Source organism: Neolamprologus multifasciatus, chromosome 9 (assembly GCF_963576455.1).
Source record: "Neolamprologus multifasciatus chromosome 9, fNeoMul1.2, whole genome shotgun sequence".
In the NCBI taxonomy this organism is placed as follows: Eukaryota; Metazoa; Chordata; class Actinopteri; order Cichliformes; family Cichlidae; genus Neolamprologus; species Neolamprologus multifasciatus.
The window spans coordinates 20,933,446-20,955,334 of record NC_140447.1 but is presented as its reverse complement, the minus strand read 5'-3'; the positions used below and the strand labels follow the sequence as shown (position 1 = coordinate 20,955,334).

The 21,889-nt window shown below is 41.9% G+C and overlaps 1 protein-coding gene across 1 annotated transcript in view; it reads right to left on the bottom strand.

The window, feature by feature from the left end:
• Window positions 1–18,168, bottom strand: part of plxdc2b (plexin domain containing 2b) — a 133,721-nt gene extending 115,553 nt beyond the window's left edge. Inside the window, exon 1 of the mRNA XM_085173398.1 lies at window positions 17,332–18,168. Coding sequence (XP_085029524.1) covers window positions 17,332–17,425 — 94 coding nt within the window. The 5' untranslated portion in view covers window positions 17,426–18,168. The remainder of the gene's footprint in view (window positions 1–17,331) is intronic.
• Between the last annotated feature and the right edge of the window lie 3,721 nt (window positions 18,169–21,889).

Sequence of the window (21,889 nt, the reverse complement as noted above, 5' to 3'; positions counted from 1 at the left end):
AAAGCTTCAAATGACAGTCAAACTTTGACAGCAAAGAAATTAGAGATTATTGAAGGGCTGAGAAACGGGCGTTCAAAAGAAAACCAGCACACCTGCCAGCCATGCGGGGCAGGCTTGTGGCAAAAAGGGCATCAAATAACTCATTTATATTCATATCGTCTCCCTTCAATTTTCAATTTTGGCTCCTCGTCGATGGATGGGATTTTCCGGGCATATATCAGTGGTTTGGCAGCTCCCTGGATAGAGGGGATTTTATATTGGACCCCCATTCAGTATGTGCTGGGAGGCAGGTCTTTCATTTCATCAAGTCAAAGACAAAAAATAAAGAAATATTTATTGCGTCATAGACGTCAAATTAGATCCTCACAGTTTATGACTTAAATAAATGGTTTTAGATTGAGTTGGGTTGGCAGCGAGCAGGTTTCAGTTGCGATGATGGACAGTGAGTTGGCATCTTGACCACTTCAAGCGTCTGCGATAGCAGAGGCCTTCAGGTGCACGGGGAACCAGCCAGACATTTAATCAATAACTGGACCTCCTGAAGCCGAGTCACGTAACATTTTTAGGTTTCTGTGGGACACCGGTTCAACGATAAACCCCTCCACACTGCCTCTGTCTCAGACAGTAACAAAAAAAGAGACTGGGTATTGAAAAACACACTGCTTTTGTCTATTTTAACTTTAATAAGGTGGCCCTTAGGTGCATAACTCTTCAGAAAATACAATAAAAACAACGCACAGATTTGCAAAATGTCTCGATTTTGTCCCTGTGATTTCATTTTTCTAAAAAATGCCCCTGTAGTTGAGTGGAAATCTTTTATTGTCACTCATACTGCCTCCACGGTGTCACTGCCACCCAGCCCGTTTGGGACAAGGGCATGTGTATTATCTTCGTACATTGGTATGAATAACATATTCATAATTAAACTGCTCGCGCTAATTTCTTTGCCATTTAATTAGTCAATTCTGGGGCACGGGAGACAAAGGCCTTTAAATGGGAGTCAATTACCTCTTTATGATGCAGTTAGAGCGCCACTCTAAGAATCTCCCCATAATAGTGGTTGTTTATCACATTCTTTGGACAAGGCTTTAGCTGCCTACAATTAATACTTTATAGGTTCGAAATGCACATGTTGCTGCTGAAAAGTGGTAATACATTTCAAACGTGAAGCGGCTCGGCAGTCCTCGAGAGGTGACAGAGTACTTCAGCAGGATTGTCGCAGATCTGAAGAGCATTAATCCTCAGTGACATATAGTGAGAGAATACTTTGTGTTTAGCGACAAGACTAAAGACCCATCAGCCTAAAGGAAGGAAATTACTGAGTTGCCCCTTCACTTCCCTTCATCTTCTGTCTTTTTTGTCATGGGAAAAAAGGACAGCAAAGGGAATGACTAAATATTCTCAGATATATTCACACCCATGTATACAAATACCTGTATTTAATAGAGCAGTCAGACTGAGGCTTGCAGACCAGCCAACTTGGTTCTCACAAAGCCAAACCACAGACTTTGAGCAATTGTGGCTGTTATAATGACGTGCTGTTGCATTCTTGATCATAACTTGTACATTTCACCACACCCAGACCTACACTGATACCAGCATGCTTTCTCATGCTAGAAGCTACAGGAAAAAAAAACCCCAAAAACCAATAAACTCCCAGAGCTAGTGCAGGACAGACCTCTGGATTAAGACCTGAGAGTTTCTAGTTACTGGGGAAAAGCATGAGAACTGATACGAGCCTCTCCCTCTTTCTCCCATTTACAGTGCACACACACACACACACACAAAGGTAGCTTGAACACCTTTGCAATTTATCACCACAAAGACTCAAAGAAAGCCTTTGTTCCTGGCTCTGTGCAAAGCACTGCCAGTAAATCTCTGCTAGTCCACACTGGCGAGGGGACAGAAACCTGAACACCTGGCACAAACTAAACCATTTACCAGAACCACTTGTTGACGTGTTTCCTTTTTTTTTAATGTTCCGTTTTTGTTTAGTCACACTGATATCTTTGGACATGTTGGATCAGGTCAGAGGAAGAAAGAGAAGGGGTCACTTCATCCAATTTCCTCTGATATTTGAATGTTTAAATTGGTTCCCTGCAATAGAGGCATGTTTGGTATTGTAGCCTTTTAAAGAGGTACTGGACAATATCTGGCATGTTTCCCTGGGAAAATATGGGCATGGTGCCATTGTTTCCAAGAACTGTGAGAAGAGTTTTCTAATTTTTTATGCACTAGTCAAATAGATATGTCCCAAGAACTTTTTTAAAAAAGGGCACAGATGGAAATGTGCTGTAGCTCCCACTAAGAAGACCAGCCTCCTGTTTACAGCTTCAGTATGAGCTCAGTCCAAAATTAGTTAGCCAGACAGCTGGGACACTCTGGAACAAGTTTGTCCAAACAAAAAATAAATCTCCCTGACCTCCAGAAACTTCTACTGGCCTGTGAGAACAATCCCTTATCCTCCTAATTCCTGGCAACCCTGACTCTTGGAGGGTCGAGTGATGAACAACATGGCCAGAAGAAAGCCATACACATGAATTACAAAAGTTTAGTCTTCATGACTCACTCGACGGGGGAAAAGCAAAACAAACTGTAGAACAACGCTGACTGCTCTGTTTCAAGCACAGCGGCAGATGACGGTGTCCAATTTTAATTCCCGGAGACTATAAAGATCCAGCATCTGAGTCAGTTTGAATTTCTTTGGTGTTTACTGTAAGGCATCAAAAAATGGCACTGAACCCACAAAGACATGTAGAACAATGACGCGTTTGCTAGAGAAACACAGTAAGCCAGATCCTAAAGATTTGTTCAGTCCATAGAGATAAATGCAAGGTGGAAAACAGAAAAACATGCTGCCATCATCAAAGTCGCCATCTATTTTCAGAACTAAAGTGGTGGCTGTAAACCTTTTCATTCCTCTCCAAAAAGCTACAACCTGTCAGAGTCTTGCAGTCTGTGTTGTCCTGTGAAGAGCACTTGCTGCGGGGCATACTTGTTCTTTGTCAGAATGAGTTTGGTGGGGAAAGAGGAACTTCTGGATCAGGGAGGCTGAGACACTTTCCGGGCAGACTAACAAAGGCGGGGCTGTTGGATCTACAGCGAGGAAAAGACTAAATGAGTGTCTGCAAGAATTCCCTTGGAGCAGTTCAAAAAGATTGATTGAACAGATTTAAGCGTGTGCAGCATTAGCCGGATAATAAATGCAAAAGATACATGTTACACCAGACAATTGTAAATTAGAGGGAGAAAACAACGGCACAAATGAGCCTGCAATTGATGCCGTTTGGTGCGAGTGTGCTAGCTCAATAAACCAATCAACAAACAGAACAGTAACAGCATGTTTAATGTGACTGCGATCACTGAAAAAAATGTGGCCTTTTATCTTTTTCTGGCAAAAATTATGTCAGCAAGGGCAGGAAGTATGGCACATTACTGCCAGACTTTCAGCTAACTGTTAGCTTAACATAGCATATGTTTAGCTGATATTTTTCAGACAATAATATTAACACTAACCCTTCAAATGGAGACTCAGAACGGGGATTCACACGTGGCATGGTTTTTGGTAGCAGATGGGCTTGTCTGAGCATTTCAGAAACTGCTGATCTGCTGGGAGTTTCCCACAAAGCCATCTCTAGGGTTTACAGAATAGTCAGAAAAAGAAAAAATATCCATTGAGGGGCTAATCTCTGGGTTGTTGTTGGGAGACGTCATAAGAGAATCATAAGACTGCTTTATACTGATGGGAAGGCAACAGTAACTCACGCTCCAACCAACATATCTCTGAACGCACAACACATCGAACCTGAAAGCAGATAGCTACAGCACATCCACGCAAGCTCTTTCCGTTAATGTTTAGGTATGACCACAAATATGGGAGTAAAGCTTAAAACCATCCCAAACTGCACTTCACAGAAAAATGTGGCCACAGCTTTTCTAGCAATTGATTAATAACTTTAGTGTGATTGCTGAATTTAGTGCAGTGGTCAGTTATAAGAGTGCATTCCTGAAAAATCTGCTGTTACTAAAGTAAAGCACTGCACACATGACTAATCATTATTACCATGGTACCACTTGATCACTACTCTAAGTAGTAAACTAGTGATAATATATATGCTAACAAGGGCACGTTTTTTGGACTTTTGCTTTTAAAGATTGTTATCCCTGCAACCGACTGGCGACCTGTCCAGGGTGCACCTCGCCTCTCGCCCTATGCCGGCTCAATGGATGTTTTCATAAATATGAAGAACGACACCTTCCTCCAAACCCTCTGACTACCATTTCAATTGAAGGGCGGATCTAATTGAAGAACATGATGTTACTAGATGATTTTAGTAAGAGGTTAATTTGAAGATTCAAAAACACTGGTGCCACTGAACCAAACTGAAGCTAGTTTCTATTTTAACAAAATACTAGAAAGTTTCCACCAGTCCTTGAAACCTAGTTAAGTTTACAAGATTAAATCTGTAAATCAAGCCAACCAAGTGCAGGTTTTTGTGTGTGTTTGTGTGTGAGAAAGGTTTTGCTTTTTGCAAAATAAAGAAAGCAACAAAACAACAGTGAAAAAACTGTTGCTTAAGGACTAACAGACACATGCACACTGAGCGAGGCGAAGGCATGTAGCAGCATGCCATGAACCCCGTGAGTGACACTTGCTTGAGTGGGACAAAGCTAAACCACCGCTCCTGCTGGGTGGAGGATATGAAGCCCGCTGCAGGGTGGTGTGACAGGCTGCTCGGCTGGGTTGACACCTTATCTTCTTTCAGCATGCCTGGACCGCCTGAAACATCACACTCTCTTCTCTCCTTCATGATAGCAATGCATGCAATGCTTTGTTCCCCTTTGGAGAGCTGCTGCTTTCAACCTTCCTTATTGAGTGCATCATATCTTTGCATTCTGTTCATCATTTCAGTGCATACAGGATGCATACAGTTTTCTTATTTTACACAGCTAGGTTATACTATGAGCACTGGTAGGGTTTTTTTTATGTATTGGGGAAAAAAGGCCCAGAAAGAGGTCACGATGCTACAGTATACAAATAGAATAAATATATAAGCTGATATGTTTTTTTGAAGGGGAAATTAGATTTCATGATTCTGTAACACCTGCAATTAATTTCAATTACTCCCATTAGACACAAATAAAAAGACATATTGCCATAAAGTGTCAAGCATAAAATCACTGCATCTGTGTTTCCCATCATTACATATTCAGGATGTTATATGAGGGGTTAGTTAACAGGACTCCTGTTACAGACCCCACAGCTGACTGACAACCAGCCGGCCATTTTATGGTATGCTACACATAAAATTCAGCACTCAAAACCTGACTTTAAATACCAGCGACTTGCTGGCCTGTATCAGGCTAAACCCCTCGAAGACCTCAAACAAAGTGAAGGAAAAAAAATGATCCAGTAAACCTTTGCAAAAATGCAAAACTAAAAACAAAGGGGCAACACTGTGCAGGTGAATGTATTAACATGGGAGAGATTTACTTCAAAGGCAACATGCACGTTTGCAAAGGGGCGTCAACATAAAATATGTTGCATTGGATGTTTTGTGGAATTCATTCATAACTATATTTGTTTTGTACATTGATATTTTCTGTCACGATCTATTTCACAAGAAGAAACCGAGTCTACAGTAAAGAGGAGAAAAGAGTTTTGGAGTCAGTCCATCTCATCTAATTAATCAGAATTATCAGTGTAGTTTCAATAAGTGGGTCGTGTGGCGGTATGCCAGGTGTACGCAGTCCTGGGAGACAACTGCGGCTCGTTTGCATGAATCAAGAGCACCTCCTCCAAGATAGAAAAACATTCAGCTTTTCAAGAGGCAGTATGGGACTCATTTTATTTTTCAAGGTTTATCGAGACCACACATTACTTTTAGTTGACAAAACACAAGAAGATTGAATTTTTGCAGTTTGACAGTCCACTCATACATAATTTACCAGGACATAAACCAGAAGGCGATCGAGGGAAGGCTTTGAGCAGCCTCCAAAAACAGTCAGCCAGCTGTTTTCCAGGATAACACAAACATACAAAAACATTACAAAACTTTTATACCTGTTCTTGTTTCATGGTTGGAATAAAAGGGATAGTACAGTCCCAACAGTCCTACTCCAGTTCACAACCTCTGTGATCCATCCATCCATCTTCTGCTGCATTCAGGCTCAGGTCAAGGGAGCAGCAATTTAGCCCTCCCACACCCGGCCACCTCCTCTGCCTCGATCAAGGCATTCCCAAGCCAGCCGAGAGACGTAATCTCTCAAGCATGTCCCACGTCTGCTCTGGGGTCTTTTCCCAGTGTGACATACTCAAAAAACAACAACTACAAGGTGCCTAGGAGTCATCCAGGTCAGATGCCAGAACAACCGCAACTGGCCAATTTCAGTGTGAGGAGTGGGTACTCTACTCTTCCTGGACAACTTCCAGAGGAAGATCATTTCTGTTGCTTGCAATCTCATCGTTTCAGTCACTACCCTCCTCTCGTGGCTGTAGGTGAGGGTAGAAGCATAGATCAACCAGTAAATCGAAAGCTTCACTATCATGCTCATCTCTCTCATTTTCTCACTCATAAACAAGACTCCGAAATACTTAAAGTCCATAACTTGGGGTAGCAACTCATTCCCAACCAAGCGTGGATACCAGCTGAGAACCATGGCCTCAGAACAGGAGGGTCTTATTCTGATCCCAGACGCTTCGCACTCAACTGCAAACCGCCCCAATGCAAGCTGGAGGTCATAATTGGTTTAAACCAACCGAACTACAACTGCATTTTGTTAGCAATGCAAGCCAAGGTCATACTATATATCGGTAATAGATAGCCTGAAACAATAGGTCCAATACTCTGTACCTGAAGCCCTCGCTGGGGGAAGTGGTCTTCTCCAAGTCCACAAAACACACGTAGACAGGCTGGACTATATATCAGTTTTGATATCAGTGTAGTCATGTTGTGAACCAAAGTAGAACCCAACACATGATGTTGTTACTTCTAAGTTCCAATACTGATGCGATCCAATATTAGCAAGTTAGCCGTCAGCAGTAACAAACAGGCAGATTTCATCATCTCTAAAATATTGCTGGGATAGTCTTAATACTTCAGACTGAAAGTGGAAAACACGTTGTCATTCTGTTTGTCTTTCACCTGCTGGCGTGTGGAAAGAACGCGGGGCTCCCTTCCTATTTAAAAGTACCCTAAAGCTTGGGACATGTTAATAAAACAGTTGTTGAAACATAAAAAAGCTGCAGATATTTTCAATCTTAGTCACAGACATTCAGGGAGGCACACACGCTTACAACAGACACTAAAGCAAACAGCAAATCTTCCATGAACTCCAATTCTCACATGGTCTAGCACCAAAATAAACATAGACTGAAACTGACAGTTTAAGTACTGTTTATAAGCCGGGCATTTTGTCCTGGAAAGGCCAAAAACAGAAGAAATGGAAAGTCTGGCTGAGATCCTGGATGGAGTAGTGTGCAGGGCTGTACAGAGGACAGTCAACTGTTGCAAATGCTACACCTTCACGCCTCGGTTGAAAAGTGACATCATTGGTTGTTATAATGTGCAATGAATAGAAAACCCTTCATATAAATTCTATAACAATGACAGAAGATTGGAGGTTTTATATCCACCCACTAAATACTGTATAATAATCTGTAGATACAAACTCGGTCAGGTTAACATATGTTTGATCCTTTGTCAATGCTACATCCAAATTACTGGAAAATCTGCAAAGCAACTGTGAATTGATACACATTTCCTTCCACTATCATTACACAAACATCAGGAGTCATTGCTGGGGTTAATTTTTCCAATCTGCAGTCAATTAACAGCAGAACAGCCAGATGAAACCGGCACTAGTGAAGCTTTTGTGATGAGGAATGAAATCAGTGTAAAACAAAATATGTTTTAACTTTTAACTTTCTCTAGCGGTATTCCTAGAACACCAGGTATAGAGCCCTAAATAAATAAATATATATATATATATATATATATATATATATATTAGGGGTGCAACGATACACAAAATTCACGGTTCGGTTCAGTTCGATACTTTGGTGTCACGGTTCGATATTTTTTCGATACAAAAAAAAAAGTTCATGCCTTTTTAATTTGTCATTTATTAAATTTTCACGGCACATTCTGCACCATATCTCTGTGCGTTCATCATTTGTTTGAAGCCAGCTCACCTCCTGTAACCACTTTTCCGAGAATACACGCTTCTTTTGTGGTTCGGACTCCTTCTGACATTTCTTTGGAGGCGGAGGTACATCACAGTAATTGCTTAAAGGAGCTTCTTCGACATCTTTAAGAGTTCTAAACAAATGTCTGTCCTCCTCCAGAAAATCTTATGTATGCAAACACAAGTTGCAACTTCTTATCTTGTGCGCGTTTTTTATTTTGACAGCGAATGCGCACATGCGGACCACTTATGTGCAGCCCTGGTTATTTAGCTCGTCATATTGCAGCCACAGAAATTCTTTTGTCCATGAAACCATAAAGCTGCACTTTCTTTTTGCCTTATAGTCTGATTTGTCATAACTTTTCCGTTTTGTGGTAAGCTTTTCTTTGGCTGTCACTTCTTCACCCCGACCTGTCTTATTTGGCTCAGCAGAACTAAAATATATATCCTGCTGCTTTGACACACGCACTCACTTAATGCTCAGCGATTCTCTGCGCGATCAACCTCTCACATGTTTAAGCTTGCTGCGGGAGATTTCACTTGTCATGTTTGCATAGTAAGCTAATGATTGATAAGACGATGTCAGAGGAATTGGTGCGCAAATTATCATCACTCACTAATAGGGATGGGTACCGGTATCCGGTGCCATGATGGCACCGGTTCTGACATAAACGGTAGTAACCAGACCGAAAAGCAGCGCACATTTCGGTGCTTTATTTCGGTGCTTTTTTTTCCTGAGCTGTGGTACACTTTCTTCTTCCTTACATTTATATTGGCGGTTGGCAAACAACTGAAAGGTGCATTACCGCCACCAACTGGTATGGAATGATACACTTTAGATTCTAGCCAATCATTTTACGTTTCCGGATAGTAGGCGGGTCCATGTACGTACGTTCTTTTAGAGCAGAGCTACAGATTAAAAATGCCCAAGGCGAAGCGGTCAAAAGTCTGGCTGTACTTCACAGCAAATATGCAAACTCAGCAGCCTGCAACAAGTGCTTTAAGCTGATACTATCAAAGAAGGTAACACCTCAAATCCGATGAAACACCTGGCGACGGATAGCGTTTTTTTTAAAAGCCGAAAAATGCGCCGTATTTGATAGCTTGCTGCAAGACCTCACACCAGCGCATCGACTGCGGGTGGGTTGCCTGTTATCGGACCCGGAGTTAGCAACATCCCCCAAAAAACCCGAAGAGGAGAGTCCTGGCCCCTAGCCCTGCCAGTGTAGCAGAAATGATGACGGATGATGATGGCAGCAGCAGCCGTTCTTCTCTGCGTGAGTAGCTTAGTAGGCTAACCACGTTATTAAATTAATGCATGTAAGGTGAACTAGCAAACACCGTCATAGTTACATGCAGCTGTCTTCTTGTTTGATGGCAGATACTCCCTTCACCCTGGCCAAAAAGGCTAAAATGACCAAAGAAAAAGTGGAAAACAGCTAAACATGAGAGGTTTTTGGACAAAGTTTGTGTTTTTTCCATTGATTAAGCACTGCTTCCAGCCAAGAGTGATACCATAAATCCCCTATAGCTGCAGAAAAGGCTAACATTGTTATCTTTTTACAAAAAAAACAGCTGAACATAAGATGTTTTTGGACCAATTTTGTGTTCTCCATTCTTTAAGCACCGGTTTGAGCACCGTTTAAGCACCGGCACCGTTTCAAAAGTACCAGTTTGGCACCGGTATCGGATAAAACCTAAACGATACCCATCCCTACTCACCAATCAGTGCTGTCGCTCTCTATACACAGTTCACGCGATTGCAAAGTGAAAGCAAAGAACAAGCGCAAATTCAAACGCGATTTCAATATGTCACATATTGACAGTGGCTCACCGATGCCAATGACATAATTACCCAGCTACATTTCTGAAAGAATGCAAAAGCATTGACATAGATTTTTCCTTCCTACGATAGGCCGACGGGCAGGGCAGAGAGATTTTGGTAGCCCGACTGGAAAAATCGCTAGCCCCGGGACGTCGGGCTAGCGATTTTGCGAGCCCTGTATCTGATTGAGAAATCACTCATCTTTGGAAAAGAGAGTTTATTACAGAGAAATGGCTCTTTCCAAAATAAAAGCTATACTATACGCTTCTTCTGGGCTATATTCTCAGCAGCATATTAAACATATCAGGTCCCCATAAGGAGAATCATGTGCTAACGGCAGTCTAAATGACTCGGGTAAAGTTTGTAGCATGCCTGCTTGTTGTTTTTCTCTGCTTCCACTTGTCTTTGCACTAGGATGATGTCAGCATAAATGTGCAGTCATATTCGTTGTGTTCCCACTACTGCTGTCAGCGTAAATCTCATTGAAATGACGTTAACGCCACAACACGGCAAATCTCCGTTAACGAGCTACCGCGGATCGCCCCATGCGTGGGGGTGGACGGCCAACACGTTAACGAGCTAACTGAGCTAACACACTAGTTCCCACCCATGTAATTGAGCATTGCTGGCACATCCAACATGCTGTTTTACTTTAGTCCATGACACGCTTACCTTCAGGGTCATACTTCACATGAAAACCAAAATAGTTCCAAACGCCAGATCTGAATGAGGGTGGGGGAGGTTCAATTTGCCATGTTGCAAGGAGAGCTTAACTTCTGTCTGGCTAGCTTGCGCTGTGCTCAGTGAATCTGCGTTTGACTACTACTACGCCTAGGCTGCACTGTCGAGAGCAGATCCACTGAGCGCTCAACACAGACAGCACCGTCAGAAGGAAAGTTGATAAAATAAATTAAAAATTTTGTATTGTTCGATACATATGCGTACCGAACCGAAAGCACTGTATCGAACGGTTCAATATCGATACTTATCGTTGCACCCCTAATATATATATATATATATATATATATATATATATATATATATATATATATATATGCACACATCCTTGAATTCACTCCATGACCAGCATGCATCTTGAACTGGATGCAGAAACACAACAAAACCAAAGACAGTGGGCTGACCTCAGGAAAATATAACATGTATGCTTCTTTGCATGCCACCAAATTACATCTCTTGCATGATCCTCAGCTGGAAGAAGAGTAGCTTAAGTCACAGGTTTCTGAGCCAAAAGGTTGGTCCATGTCTCCCTGGGTGCTTTGCTCTTACTTTTCTCTTTCCCTAGAATCTTATTTAGGTTTAAATACAGAAAACGTCTGGCTTAAGGCCTGATAAGAGTTGAGTTTGCAATGACTCTAGATGTACTGTATAAATATACAAAACTCACCAGTGTGCATTTAAATGTGACAAATTTAACAAAACATCAATATTTTATGTCTTATGAATAAGAAAAGACTTTTTTCCACAACTTTTCATCTCTAAAGTTTCCAATCACGCCGTGATTCATTCTGTTCCTGTTGCACTTTGCCTTTTATCATATCCAAACTTCTTCCTCTCAGAAATTTGGTGCATGGACTGCAGCATGTTTAGATTTTTGGGAAAATAAACTGATCCAGAAGCAAATGAGGCATGCAAACACTTGTAAATGATTGTTGGACGTCTGAGCAGAACGTTAGTTTGACAATATGTAACTGCAGAAGAGTGCCCAGGGGAACTGTTTTCCTTTATTGCTACCCTTTATTTTTCCTTCCTATAATCTCAGCTATTAAGCATCACTCACTACACTTTAGAGTCCCATATTTCGATATTGTTCTGCTGTTATTGTCTCTTCTTTCACTATGACGGTCAGGGAAGATGGGCAAGTGCCTGTTTTCTAGGCCTCCGCCCTTTCTCGGTTATCCTCTCAAATGTTTCCCAATGCAAAACACAACTCCTCCTACCCAAAATCAAAACTATTGTGCTTGTTCCACTCCTTAGCTTATGATCTATTTCTTACATGGCAGCGTCCCTCAGCTGAGTCTAAGGGAGGAGCAGATAACAGCCTTACTGTGGTCTACTGGCTGCAATCATCTGCAGAGAGGGGATGTTTCTGATGATTGGAAAATGCTTGTCATCGTTCACTGACATCCAAATTTGCATAGTTTCAAACATCACAAATCTCCTGGTCCTCCATCTGACCGTTTCAAGCTTACTTTACAGACATGATTCTTGCCTAGCAGTAATCATTAAAACTATGCGATAGCTCAGGCAGCATGTTTAAACAACTGGATGCAAAGGAACTTTTGAACCAATAAGAAAAAAGCTTAAAGAGTAGCTTAACTGCATTGGGCTTCATTAACTAGTGGCCTCTTTGCTTTTTGTTTCTGAACCTATTGAACTCCGTGTGGCTCTCCAGCCCTCTAAAGCCATCAGCGTGAGCTTCTCCACGGACTAAAAGAGGCGGAGGGCTGAGCGACAAGGGTCAGGCGTGACTAATGCAAGAACCTGGTGCTGCTGTTGGATGCTACTAAGCGGGGGTGGGTGGGACGATATGCCATGGCCCGCTGTTGCCACATAGAGGACAGCACAATAAACCCAGCCACCGTCGCCGCCCCTCCCTGTCTGTCACCCCCTCAGACCACCCCCACCCCCTTCATCCATTCATAGCAGCTCCTTTCAGCAGGTCATTCAGTGGGGCCGGTAAAGAAGCTAGCTCATTCTGTCCGTTCTGAAATGTGCAATGTCAGAAAAAGGGAGAAATGGTGGGGGCGAGATTCCGAGGAGGCTTAAAGAAGGAGAACAACTAAAGAAGACTGAGCTGGAATCTCCTGCTTTGAATCAGCAGGCAGTTTGTGTTGGGAATCACCTCCGAAGCATGACGAAGAGAAGAGGGAAATGTAGCAACACTGCAAATGCAAAGGAATTTGCATTACTAGTGTTGTAAGACGCAACTTAGTGGCCACAGGCATCAAATAATGACAATCTGTCACAAGATTGTGGCCACAGCAACACCGCTTTTACACACTATTGTCATTTTAGTTCAGTCTTTGCTTCCAGTTCAATTAGCGTCTGGTTTAGGGACAAAAAACCTCTTGATTAGGCTCAGAAAAAGATTGGGGTGATGAAATAAATGAAATAAATTCAAAATATGAATGTTCATCCTTCTCAACATTAAACCTGCTTTGCATCTTTGTACCAATTTGGACTTGGGCTGTGGTGAATCTTTACCCTACCCAGCATTCATGCTTGTGCGTGCTGTTAATTACCTTGTGGTCATGTCCTAGTGTTTCATGTGGTACCAGTCACAACAGAAATAAAGAAAATCCTTTGGGGTATTTTTTTCTGTTTGTTTGTTTTTCCCTTCTGGGCCCTTCATTTTTGTTTTACTCAATGTTCTTTTTTTTCAGAGTCCTTCCATTTTTCACTTCTTTGTATATTCCCCCATATTCAGTTCAGCTTAACTCAATTCAGTTTTATTTACATAGCGTCAAGTCACAACAACAGTCGCCTCAAGGCAGTTATATTCCAATAGTTTCGGCAATCTCCCTCCAGCAATCTGCTGAGAAATGTGAGTCTTCATATTGAGGCGATGTTATTTTCTTACTGGTGAATTTAAAACCTGTGGCAAAAAAATAAGTTGGATATGCACGGAAGGAACTGACAGCACTGACCATGCCAATCACCTACAGTACATTTCCACTGTGGTGTGCATCGTGGCATAGCTCACATCGTAAGGTTTCAAAGGGGTCTGTGTTTATGACATAGCCTACAGCGCAGATTTAACACAGTAGTATAAATCCTCTGTTAACAGTAGCATGTGCAATTGTGATGCCACAGGGTCCTAAAAAAGCATCCGTATATAACATGTTAGAGGTGACCTGACCCACAGTGTAATGACATCAAGGAGAGTTTTGTGCATATACCTCTGATGACTTTGACTAAATTCCTATCCGGTCGTTAAGTCTGACGTCACTAGCCGTGTCTGGGCCTAAACTCCGCTGCAGGTCCATATATCAAACGATCACTATGGCATTACTGAGAGTTGAAAAACTGTCTAAAGTCTTTCATCTTTAATAAAATGATCAGCGTTCTGCTCTACCAGGTGTAACAATTGAGTTTAACATCCAGGCATCCATGAAAACAAAATTTATGACATTTAACAGAGTTAGAAGTTAGCAGGAAGTTAGCTCGCTAGCTTCTATCTAAATACAATATAAGATGTCCTGACTGCGGGGTTTTGGAAACAAATTAAAACGTACAGCTCTGTTATCACTTCCAACATAAATGAAGACAGAAAACTAAACAGCAGTGACGTTTGTAGGGTTACTGAAGTTTGGCTAGCTGGTATATAATGATGTGCTACGTGACCGCTAGCAACACAGCTATGTTAGCATAATATAAACAAGCTAACTTTTTTCCCACTCGATAAAAGTTAACGTGAGTGTTCTTGGTGGTCAGGAACAAATGTAATCGCATGGCAGGATGCTGTAAAATGACCAAACTTCAGTCAGGAGAACAACTGAGATAATCCATCCACAATACGAGGTTAGTCATTCATATACTGCTGCATGGGCTGGGCTGTAGTTACATCCTAAGGTTTTAAAAACTGAGCTTAAATAAATGATTAGAGGTAATAAAAGCCAAGGGAGGTCAACAGTGATCACTGACTGTTTTAGGAGCTTTTTGAGATTAAATAGAAGAAAATACAAAACATTAAACATGTTAACAACACAAAAGCCATATTAAACGCAGACTACTTTAGGCCCGGAAGTAGGATTCGTCACGTCATCACTTAACGACCAGATACTGGAATAAATAAGAGAAGGCTCATCTGTCATCATTTTATCTCCAAAGTTTCAGCTTTATTCTGCTTCCACTGGACTTTGTTTATACTGTTGATACTCCAACTTTCCCTCCTGAGCCCAGAATTAAAAGTTTTTTCTTCACCTCTGTTTAGGACTTAAAACAGGTGGATTTTAAAGCACCTGATGTGCCTGAGATCTCGCATGTTCAAACTTGTAATCTCTGTTTTGTGTCTGAGACAGAGAGAAATAAACATGTGACTCTGGACACAGAGGTCGTCAATAAAAGCTTTGATATGCAGTTTGTTAGCTAGGAACATAGCTAGGTATTTTACCCACAAGAATAAAACCAAGGCATGAAACTCTTTGATGGCCAGCATGCATTTTTCTTCACAGCTCTCATTTTAATGTGCCTCTGAGTGTGCGCCTGTAGGACAGCAAAGGCAGCTGCTGGCAGCGTGATGGATGAGGAGAGTCATGTTGGAGCTGGAGACGTCCACAGTCGCTGCAGCCTGTAAGCTTTTTAACCCTCTATCAGCCTCTTCCAGCCCGTGAAGAAACTCCACTCCCAGCATCCACAACGAAATTAAATTCCACACACAACCGCAATCTTAGCACATTAACAGCCTTCAGCAAAGGCTTTTAAATCAGACCACATCATTACATGAGTCAAGACTCTCTCTCACGCTCTCCTTCTTATTCCCCTATCGCACATGCAGATACTCTCCAGGCTCTGGTGGAACATCTCTTTTTCCACTCGGAGAAAAACAGCAGAGTGAAAATTAACCCCAAAATCAGCGTCAATTTTCTGAGAGTGGCCCTGTTGAGTGTATCTCTGGGTGAACATCCAACATACAGAGCCACAGACTGAAAGCTTTAAAAAAAAAAAAAAAAAACCCTAATGCACTCACAGGATGTTGTGTAATTTCGCCCAGATGTGTTCCACAACTCATCTAACTAATAAAGAAGACGGGAATGTTTCCACCATTGCTGTGATCTCAGCTTCTAGTGCAGTTGCTGAGCCACTTTCAGAGGGCCTGCGAGCTTTTCTACAAGTGAATGGTGCATTATATCATCCCAGAGGACCTACAGAGAGTGGAAGAGTCCACCTGCACTCTGTTAATACAGGCCTATCTAAAGAAGGGCAGGGGTTGCTCCTTCCAGCGGTTTTGAGGTCAGCCCACGGCAAGGGAAGCACCTCACCCAGATATCTAAAAATACCGTCCCACATACAGTTTTGCTGCATCCAGCTCGAGCAGGAGATGGACTGATGAAGGACTCCGAGTGTAGCGCTGGTTTGGTGGGCATTCCTGTAATCTGTCTACCTCTAAAACAAGCTTTAATACCAGGCGAAGGAAATGAGCCGACAATTTAATCTAAGCTGTGAGCCTGGAGTGTGGCAGGATTCGTAAATGAGTCTGTGTGAGAGTGTAAAAAACACGAGCAGCACGTGCATGCCCCTGTGCAAACCACCACACACGCAGCTGATAGCATCGCTCTCTCTCTCCCAAACAGGGCCAAACAGCCCTGTGGTCTGCACTCACACACACATGCGAGTTGAATTTACAGTCACTGTCAGCAGTCGAACATTTCTCTAACCACTATCTGATACGTGATGAAGATCTGCTGCCAGCAATAAAAAAGCCCTGGGAAACACGAGCTGGCCAGCGCAAACAGAACCGATGCTGGCACGAACTTCTCCCACTGAGGGCAAACTGACGTGGGATGGGACGAGATTACAGATTTGTGTGTGTGTGTGTGTGTGTGTGTGTGTGTGTGTGTGTGTGTGTTTGTTTGTTTGTTTGTTGGGGAGGAGGGGGGGGGTTGTTCAGGTGGACTACAGTAGGGATATTGTTTGCACAGGAATCCTGATTCTCCAGTATGGACTTTGTCTTACAATCAAGGACATCAACAGGATGAACATCTAGGTATCCAACCTGATCCTTAAATAAAAGTAAGAACTGTGAAAAGTTGCACATGGTTGACACTTCCACCTTACATGTCAGAGTGGGAAGAACAAGGAAGAGGAAGCTTGTTGTGCTTCTGCACAAGCTGAATTAGTGCGAAAACACGAAAAATCAGCCGAGCTCGGAGGCAGTGCATAAGAACATGCAGGAAAAGCAAAGCAATTAAGTGAACCTTGTAGTAGTTGGGAAATTATGATAATTAGCATCAAATCAAGTCTCTGATCTACTCGAAAGGGAGTAAGTTAGTGGGTCATGACAGCCTTCTTTAGGCTAATGAATTCTTAAAATAAAAAGGAGACAGGATGTTTGTCCACTCTTTTTTTTAAAAAAAAACAAAAAACAAAAACACACACACACAAGTGGATCTCTGCAGCAGCAAACAATGAATTCTGCGCGTAAAACAATCTCATGCAGAGGCTAACCAGCAGTCCACCTGTGTCTGCATCATTTCTCCTGCACGCTTTGCAGAGGAGACTTATGCACGAACTTGACTCTTTAAGGCACAACTCGGTCCTAGCAGGTTAATGCCTGATGGCTAACGCGGTCTCCTTACCGTTACTGGCTGTGATCTCGGCTTGCACATTCCACACACACTGCAAAACTAAAACAACTCCAACAAAAAGGTCGAACGTCTTCACAGGCGCCATATCCAAGTTCCCGCTGCCGATTTCTTCTCAGTATCCCGATTTTTTTCTTCTTCTTCGTCTTCTTTTAGAGTCCGTCTCTGTCACGCACAGACACCGCTCCCCCGAGAAGACTCCGTAACTCTCCTGCCTGTCCTGCTGCTTTTAAAAGGGAAACCTGCCTGCGCTGCACTGAGCTGTTTTTTTTGTTCCAGCGTGTGCCACGCCGCGCGCTCCTGGACAGTAAACGCGCTCTCCGCCTCCAAAATTAAGCAAAAATAAACATCAGCAAACAAAGTGACCGCATAAATGCGAATCTCAGTCTTTGCGCTGTAATGTCATCCCACAGGACGGAGATGCAGAGCGTTAGTCAGACAAATAAAGGCTAAAAATGCGCTCCTGGAGAAGAGTGCGCTCTCGCCGTCATCAACTCCTCAGAGCCAATGACCCTTCTTCTTCTGTTTGATGCTCCGCGTGTGCAGGAGAAGCTGGGGAGGCAAACCCAGCGAGCTGTCGCGGACACAGGCAGGTATCTGAGTGATGTGGGAAAATATTGCGAGCAGAAATACTTTGGAGGTTCAGGATGACGCATTTGTCGGCTGAAGGCTCCCCGGTGGACAAAAGGGACTTTCACTCAGAGGGGCTTGTTTTTATGAAAGATGGAGCAATAGACACAGCAGACTTTGGTTGTACAGAAGTACAGACTGGCTCTATTTTTAGTGTCCGTCTTACTTCTTTTCCTCCTCGTGCATTTCTTTCAATTAAGAAAGATCTGTAGACTCCACTTCTGTCCCATCGCTCACCTTTCCCCTAGACTCAGGTGATTGAACTGTGAGAGCGCCCTCTTCAGATACATAACATTAACACTTTTGTTCTATTGGGAATAGCTTACTTCTTCACTGATGGTGAAAATACATGAAACCTGACTTTTTCTGTTTAAATGCACATGATCATTTCCTGTGACTAAATATGTGGAAAACTTTTGAAACCATGACTGATAAATAAAATGAGCTATGCGTTAACTCCAAAGTGATGTTACTTAATTACACTTAATTAACCTTAAGCATCAGTTAGGTCTTAGCTCTAGAGGTAAAATTCCGTATTAAATCTCCAGTAAACAAAGTTGCAAAATACTACAAACAAAAATCAAAATGCACTGATTTTAATTTTTAGTAAAGTAGAACAAGGAGCTTGGTTGTAGGATCATTAGCCCACCCATTTGGGAGGAGCTGATAGTAGAGCCATTAATTCTCTAAGGTGGTTTGAGCATCTCACTAGGTTGCCTCTTGGTCACCTTGGCATTTCCTACTAGGAGGAGACCCAGGACACGCTAAAGAAGTCATATCGGTATACTGGCTCCGGCAGTGTCCCCCAGCCCCTCAGCTTTGGCCAGGGAGAGGGAGGTTGGAACGTCACTGGTCTGGTGTCTCTGATAATACTGCTGCATTTGGGATCAGTATCCATATAAATACCCAAATGGATGGATGGATGCACTGAATTGCTGTGTAAAAGGTAAACAGGAATAAAATCACAAATCCAGAATATTTGAAAAATCTGATTTTACAGCTTCACAGTCTCAGAAACAGAATAGCAGGATCAATTTTTAGGGAGGTAATGTTCTGATTTTCATGTTTCAAACTACATGATAACACCAGGATGTTTTTCTTCATTATATTCAGAATCCCCCCCCCCACCACCACCACCACCACAGATATATCAGCTGATAATATCTTCCACCAGTCAGGCTCTATAATTTTCTATCTACATGTCAAAAAGCAGTTCTGATATAATTAGGACGACTTGTAAAAGCACCAAGCTGCTAGAAACACGTTAAATATGTTTCCTGAGCTGTTTCACCGCAGGCTCTTCGGCCCCCAAAACATATGATTTGTGGTAATATCTAAATGTAATTCATAGAAAAATATTGCTTTCTGATTGTCACAGCATTTGAATCCAGACATGCGAAACCAGAAGACGTATGTTGATGATGATCCCTCTCTTGGCTGTGTGTTTTTCGCTTTTCCCAGAAACAGACATTTGAGGGCAAGAACTTGGAAACCTTTCATGAGAGGGAAGGTTTCTTTTCTTTTTTTCCAAAGCACCTTTCTTTGCTCTCGGGACTGCTCACTATACTTGTTCTTTTCTCATTGCTTAGTTGGCACTCCTCTTGCGCAGGAAGGATAACTTGGACCACATGCTTGTTCCAATTAAGACACTCGCTGTGGGAATTCAGAAGCTGCCCTAGAGTCACGGAAAAGCTTAATATAAAGAAGACACTTTTGCACAAAGGACCCTATTATAATGCATTTGGCTGCTTTAAGCATCTCGAACATTTAAAGTTTTTTTGTGTGTGTGTATGTGCCTACAAACCTCAGTGGAGAAAAAGATGAAAACAATTGTAAAAATCTGAGAGGACAAATATTTTGCACAACTCAGGCCCCTTCAACAAAAACAGACCAATAAATACCAATTAACTCTATAGCTTTGTCAGTAATTAGTCATTACCTTGATTAGCCTCCCTGTCCACTTAGATTCATACAGAGCAGCATCTGCCAACAGTGCAACAGTGATGAGATGGGGATTTGTTTCTGCACTAAATACATTTTACTGTGGCACTAAAACAATTTTTCTCTTAGAATAATCACTTTCCCCTTTTCTCTAGAAAGATTTCTGAATACATGATAATCAATTATAAAATAATTAAGAAATGAAACAGATTGAAAACAGTAAAAAAATATGAGACACGTGCAATAACTCCAGATCTCCAGATCTCATGTTTTAATCCTTCTTCAGTATCAAAGTAACCTATTGACAGCTGTACCGTCATGATGACATGGCAAAGATAAACGGATAATTGTTAACTGAACATATTTAATTGGGCCAAACTGGTGAAGTGTCACAAAATCTTCTAGTTTACTTCCCTGACACATTAAGCAATCCACAGTTAAAGCTGCAAGAGAAACTACCAGGAAAGGTCAGGAGTAGGAGGTGAACTACTGCCCAACTCACAGCAGTCAGTGAAGTTTTTTCATTCAGTGTCTTTATTACTTTTAAGAATAGGGACAAACCTGTTTGGATTCATGTCAAAAACATATACTGCACTGAAATAACACGTGAAATGTCCTTAAAAGTAGTGTGTGATGAAAATGGCATAGAGAGAAACTGATCCAGGTAAGGTATTTGATGGACTTTAGTTTGGAAATAAAGAGAAATAAAGTTAACATTTGAAATCTTAATATATATGTCTTAGTGTATTAATTGTTTTGAAAGAATAGGAATTACTGCGGTACGGCAATGGCATGTGTCATCAGAATCAGAATCAGCATACTTTATTAAGCCCTAAGGAAATTATGTGGGTTACAGTTGCTCCAATACAGTACAAGAAAGAGACTAAACTATCTGACAATGCAATGTGTTGCAGATGTATTGTCATGTGCCATTTATGTGGCCCAAAATCATTAGCAAGCCAGGCTGAACACTGTATCGTGTGGGCCTGAAATTAGGTGGCCGTGTGACTGACATGCAGAAGCCAGTGTGGCCCATAAACTGCAGCTGTGGGGCACATCCGGGCCAAAAATTCATTTTGATCTGGGTACCATGATCAACTTTATTTATATTTCAATTTTGTGTTTTAATCTGGATATTTCTTTATTAGACCTATTTTTATTAGTGGGGGTGTTTTGTAATATGTTGTATTATTTAGCATTGGTACTTTAACTTGTTGATCTGGTCCTGTAGTAGAGAGATCCTTCAGACGCTTAGTTTTGAAGGATCTGAAGGATCCCTTTTCACATAAATGGAGGCCATTTATGTGATAAGGGAAAGCCCATCTCTGAAATGAGGAGGGGGCCTAAGGGTACATCTTTCACCATCTTACAATGCTGTGATTGCAGCCATTCCCCAACTCTCTGTTAATGGTACCAATGGCCATTGATCAGTGGTTGTTCATCAGCGGTGATAGTTTCAGTCATTATGCAAATGTACTGTTTATAAGATTGGGGAAACCTGCAGTCAGCTGAGACTGAAGAAGTCACTTGGATGAGTGACGAAACGTTTCTCCCACTGAAAACTCTACATTCAGATGAACAGAATCAACTTTTGGGAGCTTAGTTCTGTTATTTGTGTGAGCACTTCACTTTTAGGGATGTGCAAAAAAAAAAAAAGACAAAAAAGAGGAAGAATGTTTTGACATGCATTTTCTCTACTTTCCTCTAAAACAGCTGTAGGAGACATTGTTATGATCATAAGACTCAAATAAATTTCTGCTGACAGCACCTGTCCACGATTGTGTCACATTCATTTTCTCACATAAATCCCAATCACCCCCGGCACGATTGGTTCAAACACACACCCCTTCTCCAGTTACAGGGGCTTACATCAAGTGACTGCAGCGCAAACACAAACAATCCTACCCAGGTAGGGATACACAACGCGCTGCCCTGTGATGTATTCCCTCATAAAAGGAGATTATTGCTGACACGTGCAGTG